The sequence below is a fragment of the Manacus candei genome, unplaced genomic scaffold (assembly GCF_025592945.1).
Source record: "Manacus candei isolate 608988 ecotype Guabito, Panama unplaced genomic scaffold, ASM2559294v1 h1tg000050l, whole genome shotgun sequence".
NCBI lineage: Eukaryota > Metazoa > Chordata > Aves > Passeriformes > Pipridae > Manacus > Manacus candei.
The window spans coordinates 20,603,782-20,616,116 of record NW_026138098.1 but is presented as its reverse complement, the minus strand read 5'-3'; the positions used below and the strand labels follow the sequence as shown (position 1 = coordinate 20,616,116).

The 12,335-nt window shown below is 37.4% G+C and overlaps 1 protein-coding gene across 8 annotated transcripts in view; it reads left to right on the top strand.

Moving 5' to 3' along the window:
- Window positions 1-12,335, top strand: part of GBF1 (golgi brefeldin A resistant guanine nucleotide exchange factor 1) — a 104,862-nt gene that overhangs the window by 4,227 nt on the left and 88,300 nt on the right. For all 8 annotated transcript variants that reach the window (XM_051800063.1, XM_051800062.1, XM_051800060.1 and 5 more), the window contains 2 exons: window positions 883-988; window positions 2,239-2,305. In XM_051800063.1, the coding sequence (XP_051656023.1) occupies window positions 883-988; window positions 2,239-2,305 (173 nt within the window). The remainder of the gene's footprint in view (window positions 1-882; window positions 989-2,238; window positions 2,306-12,335) is intronic.

Here is a 12,335-nt window from a genome sequence, read left to right as displayed (position 1 = left end):
ATTCTTACTCATTTCTTTAGGCTTGACTCTGTATGGACTATAGCTAGTATAGAGAGAACGGCCCCATAGTAATTCATTCTTTGTTTCTTTTCCTCAGACCATTAGAAATATTTCTTGCTTTTAATTTTTCCCCCCTCTTCTGACTCTCTCTGGGTACATCAATTAGATGTAAATAGGCAAATAGATTTCTGCCTTTAGCTTTCTCACTTTTGCTTCATATGTTTTGTCCAATTTTGTCTCTAGTTTTGCTCATTTCTTTGTGGGGTCTTACCCATGTCTTTTTACTTGCCTGCTTCCTTGAAAGTTTTTTTTTTTTTGTGACACAAGTGTGAAATCAACATCTGTTATAAATTACTTCATTTTGTCAATGTTTTAAGTCCCAAAGAGTTTTGCCCTGGCCAGCTTATTCAAGCCACTGATGCTTATTTAACAGAGTACAAGGTTGGCTTTGTGTTCCATGTGGAACTGCGGGACTTCGCCAAAGTGCTGGAGATGCGCATGTTATTGCATTGTCATGGCTGTCTGTCCTGGGACCCCAACACTTTATCTTTCTGTGAACTTACATGGACTGGAAAAAAATGAGGAATGTGCCTTGACAAAGTTGTCTCTAGCATCACAAATGTCCTGTTATAAATAACTGTCTGCTCTCATGGTCTTGAAAACACGCTGTGGAAAAGTGTCTTCTTTTTGTCTTCTTTTTGATGAAATAACTGTGTTTGTTGTATGTAATAACCTGTACTTTGTGTATGCACAAAACAAAGATCTGAGAGTTTCTTGCGCCGTTGAAGGCCTCCTCTTGACTAGGGCCAACTTTATGTTTCATCTAAGGAAGACAATGATTCTGAGGGGCAGGAGATTAATTTGAATTACCTTTATTTGCAGGACTGTCAGGATGGTGGATAAGAACATTTACATTGTACAAGGTGAAATCAACGCAGTGGTGGGAGCCATAAAGCGTAATGCCCGATGGAGCACTCACACCCATCTGGTAAGTTACCTTGAAGTTTTGCTACCTGTGGCAACAGGTAGAAATACCTATGGCAGAAACTACTTGGTTTTAGAAAAGTACCTCAGTTTTTGTAGCAGTCGTTATAGTACTTTTGTAAGTAAAGTTGGAATAACTTTCTACATTTTGACTTCTCATGTGCCAGCAACTGTAAGAGCTACAAAGCTGGAAATCTACCTTTTTACCCTGTAAAAGGGTACTCCACATTGTATTCCACATGGGAATCCAGTCATTCAGACTTTTATTGCCTTGTATGTCAGGGAATTTAAATATATATGATTTTGTTTGATTTAGCACAATGTTTTTATATATCTTTTGTGCCTTCTTAGGGAAGACAGTCCTCATCATGAAAGCCATGAAACAAAATGAAAAAAATTGAGGAAGTCATTATATATAGGTTATTTTTTAATTTTCATATGGCATACTATCTTTTTTCAGCTCTGTTGTTGCTGCTAGCTACATTCCTGACCAAAACCTGTTAATAGATTCAAACCTGCTTTGATAAAAGCCATTAATACAGTGTTTCCAGGTCTGACGATGCATTGGTCAGTTTATGGCTGCCACAGTGCAAATGTGTGCATGTGGTGCACTTGAGAATGTCACATGAGTAGCAGATGGCTGTCATCCAGCACCAGTGGTTTCAGTTTGTCAAAGGGCAGGGCCCTTTTTCTGCCTCCCCGTCGAAGGTGTGGGTGCGGCCGTACACAGCTTGGAGAAACTGCTGCTCCTCCTCATTTTAATATCGTAAAGATAGACTAAGGCTAAGGGATGCAGCTAATTCATATAAATATTGCACTGTGATTCTTCCTTCACGTTATTTTAATGGCACCAAATGTCATTGTGTTGCTGCTCCCATTACAATCTGCATAGATTAACATTATAGCAAATCCAGATGAGCCATTTCAATATGGTATGAGTTAGATTTGCTGTGAAATTTATTGAACAGCAGAAGGCTAATCAGAAATACTTCTAAGGGCAATAAAACCAAACCAGAATGCTTAGTCCTGGACCTAGAGTTTGACATTTGAGCTGTATGATACTGGGGAGCACTAGCAGGAAAATAAAAACGCTTCCCTTGGTTTTGATGGTGTAAATGGGCTGACAGTGATAAACTCAAACCACAGTACTTCTGTGAATATGACTATGAGGTCTTTAACAGACCCATTATAAAGATTTCTCTTCAGGAATATGTTTGCCTCATTAATTGCTTCCTTCTTATGTATAATCTATAGGATGAAGAAAGGGATCCCCTGCTACATAGCTTTAGCAACTTAAAAGAAGTGCTGAATAATATAACAGGTAAGCTTATACAGAAATCAACAGGTATGTACACCTGCTAGGATATATGCAAATAAATGTACAGGTGTACTTATTTGTCTTACTCACTATCCAGAGGTCATTAATTGAATAACAAGAAAAGAGGAAATATGTATATGCTTTTAGACATATAATACCAATGTAAGCTAGCATATAAATACCACTGCTACCACTACTGTATATATGGATATACATATATATGCGACTATATATATATACTTGTGTGTGTATACACACATATTTTTATATAAACATGCATGTTTCTTCAATATACTGAAGCTTGTAGTAATATATGAAATCTAGTGTATTATCATGTGTAGTTTTTTCGTGCTTTGTTTATGCTTTCTGATCTGTGAATGATGGGAAAAATTTGCTTTGCGAGTAGCATTCCTTTTGTTTTGTCCTCACATTCTTTGCCTTGTTGGTTTTCATTGTGTAATCACTAAAAAGTGAAGCACAGACCTTGCTTTCTATTTGGATCTCTTAAGTGAAAGACTGACATTGTGATCACCTGCACTGAAAGGAACTGGAAATCTATATTTATTACACAAGTAGAACACAAGACTGTGGTGTGTATTCTGACCATTTTTTTCTCACAACCCATCTTTCTCCCCTTCCCCCCACATTTTCTGTGTTTGTGGTTTCAGGAGTGATTGTTTAAGTGTGACCTAATTATATGTTGAGAGTCTGGGAGTGAGGCTAGTCCTGACCTCCACGTGGCATTCTGATGGTTCTTCTCAGGATTTGTCTTACTGATTGTAGTATTTGAAAGTAAGCTTTATTTCTGGTCCCTTTATTACAGTGGGTATTCAGAAATGCACTCAACCTACGTTTGAGGTGAACTTTTTGTGTTTCTGTTTGTGAAGCATGCTCATTCTTGTGTCAGTCCCATAAAAGGTGTGCTCCCTAGAAGTACAGTAGTGCTGCTTCCAGGTGCTGACAAGAGGTGCTGAGGACATGTGCCAGTTCTGAGCCCTTATTCCCTCTGATTTTGTGGCTTCCTGTAGATGTAGTGCTTTACTTTTCTTTGCCAGGTGAACTTCCCTTGGCTATGAGCAGGACTTTTCTGTCAGGTCATGACATCCTAGGAAACTCCTGCCCAGATTGCATGTCTGGATAGTATCTTTCTTCTGGATGTTATGCTCGTACCTTGTTGTGACGATTTAAATCTGTGGGGTTTTTTGTTAGCTCACTCACCTTGTGTAAGAGAGGCATGCAATGCCAAAAGTGTTTGGGCAGGAAATTTTCCTTTTCGTCTTTCTATGAGGTAAAATTTTCTTTAAAATAAGACTCCTGAAGTTCTTTGCCATTATTGCAAATATCTCTCCTCATCATCAGGAGCAGGGAATGTCAGGATGCTCAAATACATGCAGTATAAGTAAATGTCAGGGACTGGCCATTTATCTAGAGCAGCTAGATTCAATGTGCTGTTGACTTGTTGGGGGAAAAACGCAAGTTCACTATCTGCTTATGTTAGAGAAAGCAAATTTTAATGTACTGAGAGATTCAGAGACTCTCTTTGAGTATTAGTCATCATGTAATTGTGGTTTCTGCTGAGATAATAATTGCCTATATGTGGTGATGATAGCGTGTTGGTTTGACTACATGGGATTCTTTTAAATAGGTAATTTCAGCTTCAGTGGCTGCTATTTACCAACTAGTGTCTCGAGATAGAACATCACTGCTATGCTCCATTTTTTTCAGTTTTAGACATGGACTGGTTCCCAAGCAGTACCTTGAACCGTAGAGGATCTCCTGCCTCATCTTCCAGGCAATGAAAAGTCCAAGCTTAGGGGTTTTTGGTGTAGGGTTTTTTTTTTTGTTTTTCTTTTCTCTTAGACCTTCCTTTCATGTCTCTTTCATTAGCTCATGGAAACACATTGCTTTTATATTTAAATTTATTCAAGCTGTAATCTTTGACATTTGAGTTAGCTTTTAGTACAATTTTGCATTTATAGTAATATATATTATGTATTTTCTCAATCCCCCAAGAACCCATTTTAATCTGTTCCGGATGCAAATTTCAGGCTGCCTTGTCCCATCTCCCCTCTTGCTCTCTCCCTCCCTTCCCCTCCCCCATGGAGCATGTTTGATCAGGTGTGGCAGGAATATCCACTGTCAAGCTGCGCCCTTTATATTAGTCAATATTATCCTTCCTTCCCTCCCACTCCCTTCATTCTCCTCTGGGCTTTACCAGTTGATTTATAATTTTGGAATTCTCATCGGAGTCTGTAATACAGTTTGTTCATTATTTAACCAAAACCTGTTTAATGAGCAAAGAGAGGCAATGTAAATGTTAGGCATGTTGCAGTGGAGTACCTTTTGTTCTCCTCTGAGCTAGTGGGTATTAACTCTGTCATGACTGTGATGCTGAAATACCCTGGTCAAGGGTATGAAGATGTACCGTATACCCCCAGCAGCTAAAGATTCCTGTTTCAAAGTGTTGCACCCCCAAAGTAACTAAATTACATACTGTGTGTTGTTTGATTACCAAAACAGTAAAAGCTTGCTTGCAACTGAGTAGTGGTATCCCATCCCATTGGTCTAAATAGACTCTCAGAAGAAGCATCTAGAGAGGATCAGCACAAAAAATCCCATGATTATGGTAAGAGTAACTTCAGTTCTACGGTTCAGCATACCTAGCCAAGGGCCTTGGACCTGAGTTATGTGGAATGAAGTTTCTCTTTCAAATTCTAACAGAGAAACTTCATTTTATGTAGATTTATAAAGAGTTTAATAATTTGAAAATGAACAGCATATCTGCTCTGATCCACTATCATTTGGTTTATTGGATGCCATTTTTACACTTTCGTGGGTTGCATATATTTTGGTTATTGATAATAGTTGCCTGAAAAACAGAAAGGAAAAACAGAGGTTCTGTTGTCTTGGGTGATGCATAAGATAATCCAAGACAAATTCAATAACTGAATGCCTGTTATACTGAGATAAGCACTGTAAGCGTAAGCTTGATGTGATGTCTTGTATTTCTAGTGCTTAGAAAAAGCAAAAGTCAGTGTCCTGAGTTATGACCATATGGAAGCAGTGACTATCAAGCTTTGTCCATGCATGCAAAATTAAACTACAGCTACATCTTCAAAGGTTATTCTAAAACTGATGAAAGCCTGGATTGTGAGTTTGGATTTAGGGCCACTGTCACCACAACTTCCATTTGACTGCTCTTTAAAGTGAGCTGAGTATCTTGAAAAATGTGTCTGGATGTTGAAATATTTGTTCATTTTGTCAGTTTTGTTTTGGATTCAGGTCAACAAAAGGAAGCTTCCTTTTGACATCCAGTGGTAACTGAGCATTGTCTCTTTCATGAGTGCTTCCAACTTAGGATGCTCTCGAGCTCACCAGGGTAATGCTTTATAACCACAAATGACTGGTAATTTGAGTTAATTAAAAGCCTGCTTTTCCATGATTTGACGAGGAATGGGTTTCCTTAAATCTCGCTGTGGCTGTTGAAGCCTTCAGACCATTCTGGTATGGTGTAGAGGTAAGAGCAGATACTTCTGTAGTCATTCTTCTCATTGCACAATTCATGCTTTGCTTTGACCAGGGGGATGAGTCAGTAACCAGGATTTTTGTGCCTGAAGTACTGCTTACTGGTGTGTAGGATGGCTTTAGGACAGACAAGACTGAATACAACTGCCTTCTACAAGTCATCACTGCAGTGGGAGAAGCAGGTGTTTGTGGAAAGTGTGTGCATCAAGAGTCTATTTAAATAAGGTTTAAACTAGGTAAACACACCTGTGAAGAGGTGCTTGTGTATATTTTAGGTCCATGAGTGCCAGACTGGAAGGTTTGAGTCCTTTTATCCTCTGGTGGTTCAGAGTTAGTGCATTTAAACAGAAGCTGCAAAGTAAGCTGTTAGAAGCACTCTGATTTCATGCACATTCATGACATTTTAAATGAATGCTTGTACAGTGGGTTCAGAAGAATCTTTTCATGGCTTATTTCAGACAAGAAGCTGCTGCAAATCTCCATCTTTAGAGGGTTGGCTGGGGCATTAAGAGCTGGCTAAAGGTCAAATGACTGTAACCATAAGAGAACCTTTGCCCAGTGTACTGACTTAATATACTTGTAACTGTAGCCATCAGTTTTCTGGTATGTAGACTTGATTGCACACTCATTTTCTCATGTCTAAGCTCTGGAAACTCAGTTTTTTGTGAAAATCTGGCAGTTATATAAAATAGTACAGGGATTTTATCCTATTTTGGGATTAATGCTTGAACTTTTTCTGAGAGATCTAGTTTTAAGAAATAGTAAATCAGTGGTAAATATAAATGTGTGGCCTGTTCTCAATGCTGTTGAAGTGCTGTTGAATAAAATATGAGATGTTCATTCTGGCCTATTCAAGTTAAGAAATAAGAAAAAAATCATGTTTGGGTCTTTTTATAAGGAACTATTGGAATTAAATGATATGAATGTGTGATACATAAAGATCTGCAATGCTTGTTGCTTTGCCCTTTGCAGATAACAGCAATACCATATTTTATTTATTATTTATATCTCGAGTTTCTGTAGGAAGTACCTGGAGTTACTAGCAAATAACAAATATTGATGAACCTTAAGCTGTGATATTTCTCCCATTGTTTGCACTGAAGGATTGCAATGTTATCTAGACCAGACATTAAGAAAAAAAATCACCTAAACTTTTTTTCTGTTGCGTATCAGGTTCCTATAAAAGATCCAGAAGACTCACTGATCTCCTAGATTATATCTGTTCTTGTGATAACTAAAAGAAAATAAAAGGAATTTTTTTTTTAAATAACAGGTATCTGTACATGTTAACTTGGTATTTTGGAAGACCAAGCAATTCAGGCTAGCATTTAGCTTTTTTTGCATTCTCTGTAAATTTTTTAAGAAGAATGGAAAGAGTAAAATTGACAGAGTAAGTTTTCTTCCATAACTTCAACTCAACCTCATTTTGATTAGTGAAGGGCAATACAACTTTAGTCCATATTGAATGACCTGACACAGTATACAGAAGTGGTAATTTATTTATCTTTATATTTTCTCTCACCTTCCTACTATAAGAAATATGAAGATTAGGGTGACAGCCTTGATTTGATGCTTTGATTACAGATTGAATCCAGACATCATTTTTGCCAATTGTGTTCAGGCAATACAGTAAAAGTTGTTATTTTAAAAGCAAGTTTCTAGTCTTTATGAATGCAGGCATCCTTCCAAGTGTACAGAGAATGTAAACCAATGCAGTATTTTTGCTTTGAAGCTGCAGGTAGTTCTAGATATTCTCTTTGAGTGAGACTAATCTTTTTAATCTCATTGTAGCATCAAATGAGTGAAATTACCATCTTATGGCTGAGGTCTTTGAATTTCCTCAGGGAGTATGTTTCTATTGATATTTTTGGCATAGATTTTCTTGGTGTTATAAACCAGACTTTTCCCAGGTGCTTGCTTACTTTGTACTTTACTTTCTCAGTGATTTTCCTGGAGTTACACTAATGTGCTCTAAGAATGGTGGTAGCTGCAGTGACAGACCTGGGATGTGAACATCTCAAGCCCAAAACTAACACCAGAATTGTCATGTTAAGATTTTGTTTATTTACAAAGGAAGAATGTCCGTGATGAAGAATAACTGTTGGTATTTGTGAAGCTTACAGATGCATGAAGACAAGCACCACAACCTTTTTCAAGGCTTTTCTGTTGTGTGCAGGACAGCATTTATTCAGTGTGTGAGGAATAAGGTGTGGATGGTGTCACTCTAAATGATTCTGTGGAATTGTACACTGAGCCCTTCAACACAGGTTACTGGATGAAACTGGGACTCATGAGAAGGGGAAGCTTGTAGCTGAGAGATTTATAACTTCAGACTGAACAGGCAAAAAGGAATAACAACTGTGGTTGTGTAGCATCCTTAATTTGATAACTTTTTAGCTCTTGTGTTAATCTTTTATTTTGTATTTCTGAGTAAGAAACTTACTGAATAAATTCAAAAGAAATGGAGTGAATCTAGGAATATCTAGAGCAAAAAAACCAATCAGCCCAGTAAGGTGGTCTTCTCACGAGGTATTTCTGTATGTCTCCTAACATCCCTTCTGCAGCCCAGTGCAACCACCCTTATGATACCACCTAAGCATCCTTTCAACTCAAGTTCTTTGAGTGTACTTTTAAGACTTTGCTTGAAGCTTAAAAGTCATCCTTCTGTGCATGGCCAATGACTGGCAGGTACAGGCAGGAGGTGGTGCTGTTGGAAGGAATTGTTTCCTGGCACTTAATCCTTAAGGACCCAAGGGTTTAGATGGACAAGCGCTCCTGGCTTTTGCTTGGAAGAGTTCCCACAGTGGGCTTGTTCTGTAACACCAGCCTTCTGTTACCAGTGCAGGGCTGGGCTCTGAAGAGCTGCCACATGTGTGTGGTGTGCAACTGACTCTCTCTTGTTCCACGCTTGTTGAGCAATTACTGTCCCACTTGTTGGGCACTCCATTATTTCCTTCAGTTACTGCGTCTGTGTAAAGTGGAGCCATAAAGGAAATGGCTTAATATACATACATTAGAAGGCAATAAATTGCAGTTTGATTTGGTGGAAAGGCAGTACCAGATGCTCTGTAGAAGCTAAGATTCCTCTTAAGTCAGTCATGGAGGTTTTATATAAGTTTTTTTGATGGTGATGTCTTTGTTTTGGTCAAGAGTAGTGTAAAGGAATTGTGGCCAATTAAGAGATGTTAAGGCTATTTGAATTACAATAAAAACCCTCTGCAAGTAGAAGTGTACATGAAATTTTTGAATTCTAGTAGAAGTTTATTAAATATATAGCTCTTCTGCCACCTTTCCTTCTTTTAACTGTCTTCTCACTGAACTGCTGCCATCTAACCTGTTAAAAATAGTGCCTCAAAGGTGATTCACTTCAAAGAAGCAATAACTTGTGTCAGGAAGTGCAGGTGCATATTTATATAGTTCCATAATAGGTAATAGGACTGCCAAGAAGTGTTCATCATGCATACACAAGAAACATACTGAAGTATTCCTCATCTCAAAGAGTTTGTAGCTTGAGAGGGTAGCAGCAGAGAGAAGTCATTAAGTATACAAAGTTGTTAAACACTTGAGGATTTTTCTTAACGATTACCTGTTCTTCAAACAGGCTGTCTTTGGCTGATCCCTGATATGGTTTATACTGAGGTGTGAGTTTCAAGGAGAGGTTTGAAAGAAGATACAGTTGGATAAAATGTCCTTTTTTTCAGAAATAGTGCAGGGTTTTGTGATAAAGTACTGCTTCTCTCAATAATTAGTATGGAAGAAAAAAAAGCAGCAAAAAGAGAGGTAGAACAGCAGGGAATAAAAAGTAAGTGTAGAAGTAGGAGACTAATAGAGAACATTATTATTAAAATAGCAAATTGATTTGTTGGGCAACGTTAATAGTGAGGGATGTGCAGTTGCTGGGTTGCCCATTTGAGGTAAACTTGCAAGAGCTTTTTAAGGTAACTGAATCTAGCTTGTTAGCTGCCTGATTGTTGTGGAATAGGCTATTGCTGAAGGGTTATTTTTAGTTTGTGTTTGGTTTTTTGTGTGGTTTTTTTTGTTGTTGTTTGTTGTTGTTTTTCTTTAAATCAGGGAAAAAAAATAATTTTCCAACATGTTATGGACCTTCTCATTGTAAGTTCTTAAAAAAATGTCAGATAGATAGTCAAGATCTGGCTTTTATAATTTGCCTATAGAAAATTATATAAGACAGCAGATTTGTCCAGGAAAGAGAGAGAAAACTTACAACTTCATACAGTCCCCTTCATACAGTTCTTTTAGATGACATGATTTTAACTTGCTTTTCAGCAACTACAAAAGCTACAAAAAAAAGAAATTTTGACATATGAAGTTTACAATACAGTGGTTTAAAGGTAGGGTCTGAGGTTTTGTGATATGATGGATTCTGAGAAGAGAGAGATGGAAGTGTCCTGGATGAGTTTGTTGATTGTATCAACAGATACTTTCTGGGGAAAAACTTTGGGAGTGAATGGAAATCTGTGGTTTTGTTGGAGTGAGGAAGGCTAAATCATGGGTTAAATATATGTGAATGTATTAGGGACAGTGAATCAGTACATGTCATCCCAAAATTGTAGGAAATAAAAAAACCATCTTGAGAGGGAACATTTATCAAGTGGTCATTGTAGAATATTGATAGATCTGCATTAGTATTTTATGATGCACTGTATCCATGTGACTTGGAAATGCCATTGGAATTGTTTGAGCAACCTGCTCTTGCTTTGAACTCCTAATTATGTTTGGACATTTTTTGTTTAGTTTAAGGGCACTGATAGACATAGATTCCTCATCGCTTGAACTTTCTGAAATTAGTATGTCTGTGCTTTTTGCATGGTGCAGTTGGGAACTTAAAACTTGCCAGTTCAAACTCTCGCTGTATTCAGCGTGTTGTGAAAGAGCAGGTGTATAGTTATGTGACAGTTGAGGAATAGGCAAGACATTATGACAAAAAAACCCCAGTGTGAGATGGGTAGAAATGTGAAAATAAAGTATGTTAGATGAGAGCTTGCACATATATGCAATAGAACTAAAGTTTGGGGTGACACTGGCTTTAGCTATCCTGTTAAAATGAATAGATTGATAAACAGCTTATTTTAATGTATTTTGCACTATAATTGCAATTACACAATTAGAATACTCAAGGGGTGCACTTCATTAATGCTTGTTAGCTGAATGTGTTAAATTCTTCAGTGACGGTAGTTCTTCGATTGTTTGATACTCTAGCCTAATATAAGCACTTCAGAAGTTCTGTTTTCCAGTTCTATCCTTGTAGCAATAAACTGAAACATAGACATACTGAAGCAGTAAGTTATAAGCAGAGCAGTCTTTCAGAAAGTGTAAGCTACCTTTGCTTGGTGCAGGAGTCTGAGTGCTTGCATGACTGTAAATAATTGTCAAAGCATGTGCTATGTAAATGAGATGAGATACTTCAAAACAATGCTCTTCACTTTTAATCATGTTTAGCTTGATTCTGGGAGGAAGTATTTTATTAAGATGTCTTTGTGCCCTGTTACTTTTCGTGAAATTGTAATTTTTCTTGATACAGTGATGAAGTCTGCAAAGTGGCTGTTGAATTAGATTCCATTTACTGCCTGATTAACTGCCTGAATAATTCAAGTGGCAAGTTGTAAACATGAGGAATTGTTGAAATAAATAAAGATGTGGTTGTTACCTTGATCACGGCATATTGAAAGAGAATGGTCTGTTAGTTCTGGCTATAGCCTAGGGGAGGAGCTTTATTCTAGAAATAAAACAAGTGACAGTGGTAAAATATGCTTGCTTATGTAAGCATCTTTAGTAACTGCACTTAGCAACTTGGATGTTCTTCAGAGTGGGATTAGACTCTTTATAGTGGCCTGTAATAGTTCTGTAATAATGAAGATGACTGTCATGACAGCATAGAGGAGACATCATTAGCTGGTTTTCACTTCAGTCTGAATGACGGGTTTGTCATTCAGAAATACCATGTTTTTCTTTACATATTCAGCTCTTACTGAAAAAAAAAAAGTTTATGTATCTGAAGTGCAAATATATTCGGTCAAACTTAAAATCTAACAAACACTCTCAAATTTTACTTCTGTGCTTCTCTCTATTAAATACATTCTGCCTCAGCAGAGTTAGCACTTCAGATGTGATTAGGTTGGTACAGGGAGTGGTAGAACACAGTCCTGGGAATATTTTCTTTGGTGGCATTGTTGATGATGAACACAAAGGTGTAGGAAATATGTGTGCTCAGATATTTACCAGTCTGTTAAAATATGGTCAACAGAAAGAGACTCTTTTAGTTGAAACAGGAGTACTCGATTTGGCAAAGAGATAAGTTCTGAACAACAAAATTTTCTGAAAGCATGTAACTTCTTTGTGTAGTACAGGAAACCGAATACTTTCATCATGAAGGCTTCTGTTTCATTAACAACATAAGGGAAGAAATATGCATGGTTGATAAATAAAAAACCCTAATGTTTTCTTGAGAAAAGGGCTTTGCCAAGAGTGTTGAAAACACAGGAGAGGA